The 1,410-nt window shown below is 61.8% G+C and overlaps 1 protein-coding gene across 1 annotated transcript; it reads left to right on the top strand.

The window, feature by feature from the left end:
• Nucleotides 1-42: 42 nt before the first annotated feature.
• On the top strand, nucleotides 43-1,036 carry WIPF2 (WAS/WASL interacting protein family, member 2; the record flags this gene model as incomplete). Its single annotated transcript, XM_009324268.1, has 3 exons — nucleotides 43-115; nucleotides 653-785; nucleotides 917-1,036. Coding segments are annotated over exons 1-3 (316 nt in total), but the record flags the coding sequence as incomplete, so codon positions are not given.
• Nucleotides 1,037-1,410: the final 374 nt, after the last annotated feature.

The raw sequence follows: 1,410 nt of genomic DNA, 5'->3' as shown, positions 1-1,410 counted from the left end.
CCGGGCTCGCCCCCGGCACTGAGCAGCCGGAGCCCCCGGGAGCCGGGTCAGGATGCCGATCCCTCCTCCCCCGCCGCCGCCGCCTGGCCCCCCGCCGCCTCCCACCTTCAGTCAGGTAGGGGTCTTCCTGCTGCCCGGTGGCCTGGCTGGTTGTAGGGTGGGGAGGTGGCCTGTCTCCACATGGTGCTACTTGCCAGGGGCCCCTGTGTTGTCTCCGGACCTCCTCGAGTCCAGCGTACGAGAGCTTCGGGTGACCCGTGGGCTGTGCCTCAGTTTCCCTTGCAGCAGAGTCTGTGCATGGAAGGGGCTGCACGTGGCTTTTTTTTTTTGCATTAGTGTCTTCTGCTCCACCATGGCTCGGGGAGGAGAGCAGGGGATCTTGCATGTGGCTGTAACTGAGCTGCGCCTTGGGTCTAGGTAGGACAGGGTCTCAACCTTGCCCTGTGGGATGGCAGCATAAACCTCCTGGGGCAGCCCCGTCACTCCCTCTGGAAGAGAGCCCCTGGAGAAGGCTGTTTGCTGGCAGGGGGTGGGGGTACCTCTGGGCTCAGGGGAGGAGAATTGGGAAGGTGGAGTTGGGCTGTGCCTGCTCTGTGCGTCGGGGTATCCGTCTGCACAGGTGAGCTCCTGCTGAGCTGCTGCTTGTCTCCAGGCGAACACAGAGCCGCCGAAACTGAGCCGAGAGGAGCAGCGGGGCCGTGGGGCCCTCCTGCAGGACATCTGTAAAGGGACCAAGCTAAAGAAAGTGACACAAATCAATGACCGGAGTGCACCGATCTTAGAGAGTGAGTACCTGCCACGCTGGGTCCTGCTCTGCCCTTCAGGATGGCTTCTGGGCTCTCACCTGTCTGGTTTCCAGTGGCTCCGCGTTGGAGGAGCTGATAATACCAGGCTTAACCTCTCTGCCTCCTTTCAGAGCCCAAGGGCAGCAGTGGCGGCAGCTACAGCTCTAGCTCAGCTGTGATCCAGCCGAAGGGTGGCCTCTTCCAAGGCGGTGTGCCCAAGCTCAGACCCGTGGGAGCGAAGGACAGCTCAGGTAATGGCCATCTGATTGTGGTTTGCCTGGGGGTTCCCTGGGGAGGTCCCTGAGCAGGAGGGGCTTGAGGGTCTTGCCGTGTTTGCCTGGGGATTTCAGCTGGTTAGAGGCAGGGACCCCAAATCAACACCCCACGTGTGGCCGCAAGCAAGCTGCCTTCTCTCCATGTCAGTGTCCCACGACGTGAACCTCCTTGGAGGGCCCGAGAGTCACGTGTGTTGCTGAATGTTTCTCTCTGCTATTTTCTGTGGCAACCTGCCTTCCAGCAAGCCAGAGAGCGAATAGCAGTGGTGAGAGAGGAGCTGTGTGTGGCTGAGCGTGGTGCCAGCTCCCTGCCTGTGCCAGACAGCGTTCCCCGCGGTCTGGCCCTTCTC

Source organism: Pygoscelis adeliae, unplaced genomic scaffold, assembly GCF_000699105.1.
Source record: "Pygoscelis adeliae isolate BGI_AS28 unplaced genomic scaffold, ASM69910v1 Scaffold835, whole genome shotgun sequence".
Lineage (NCBI taxonomy): Eukaryota > Metazoa > Chordata > Aves > Sphenisciformes > Spheniscidae > Pygoscelis > Pygoscelis adeliae.
The sequence above is the reverse complement of the archived record's forward strand: the minus strand, read 5'-3'. Positions and strand labels throughout refer to the sequence as shown.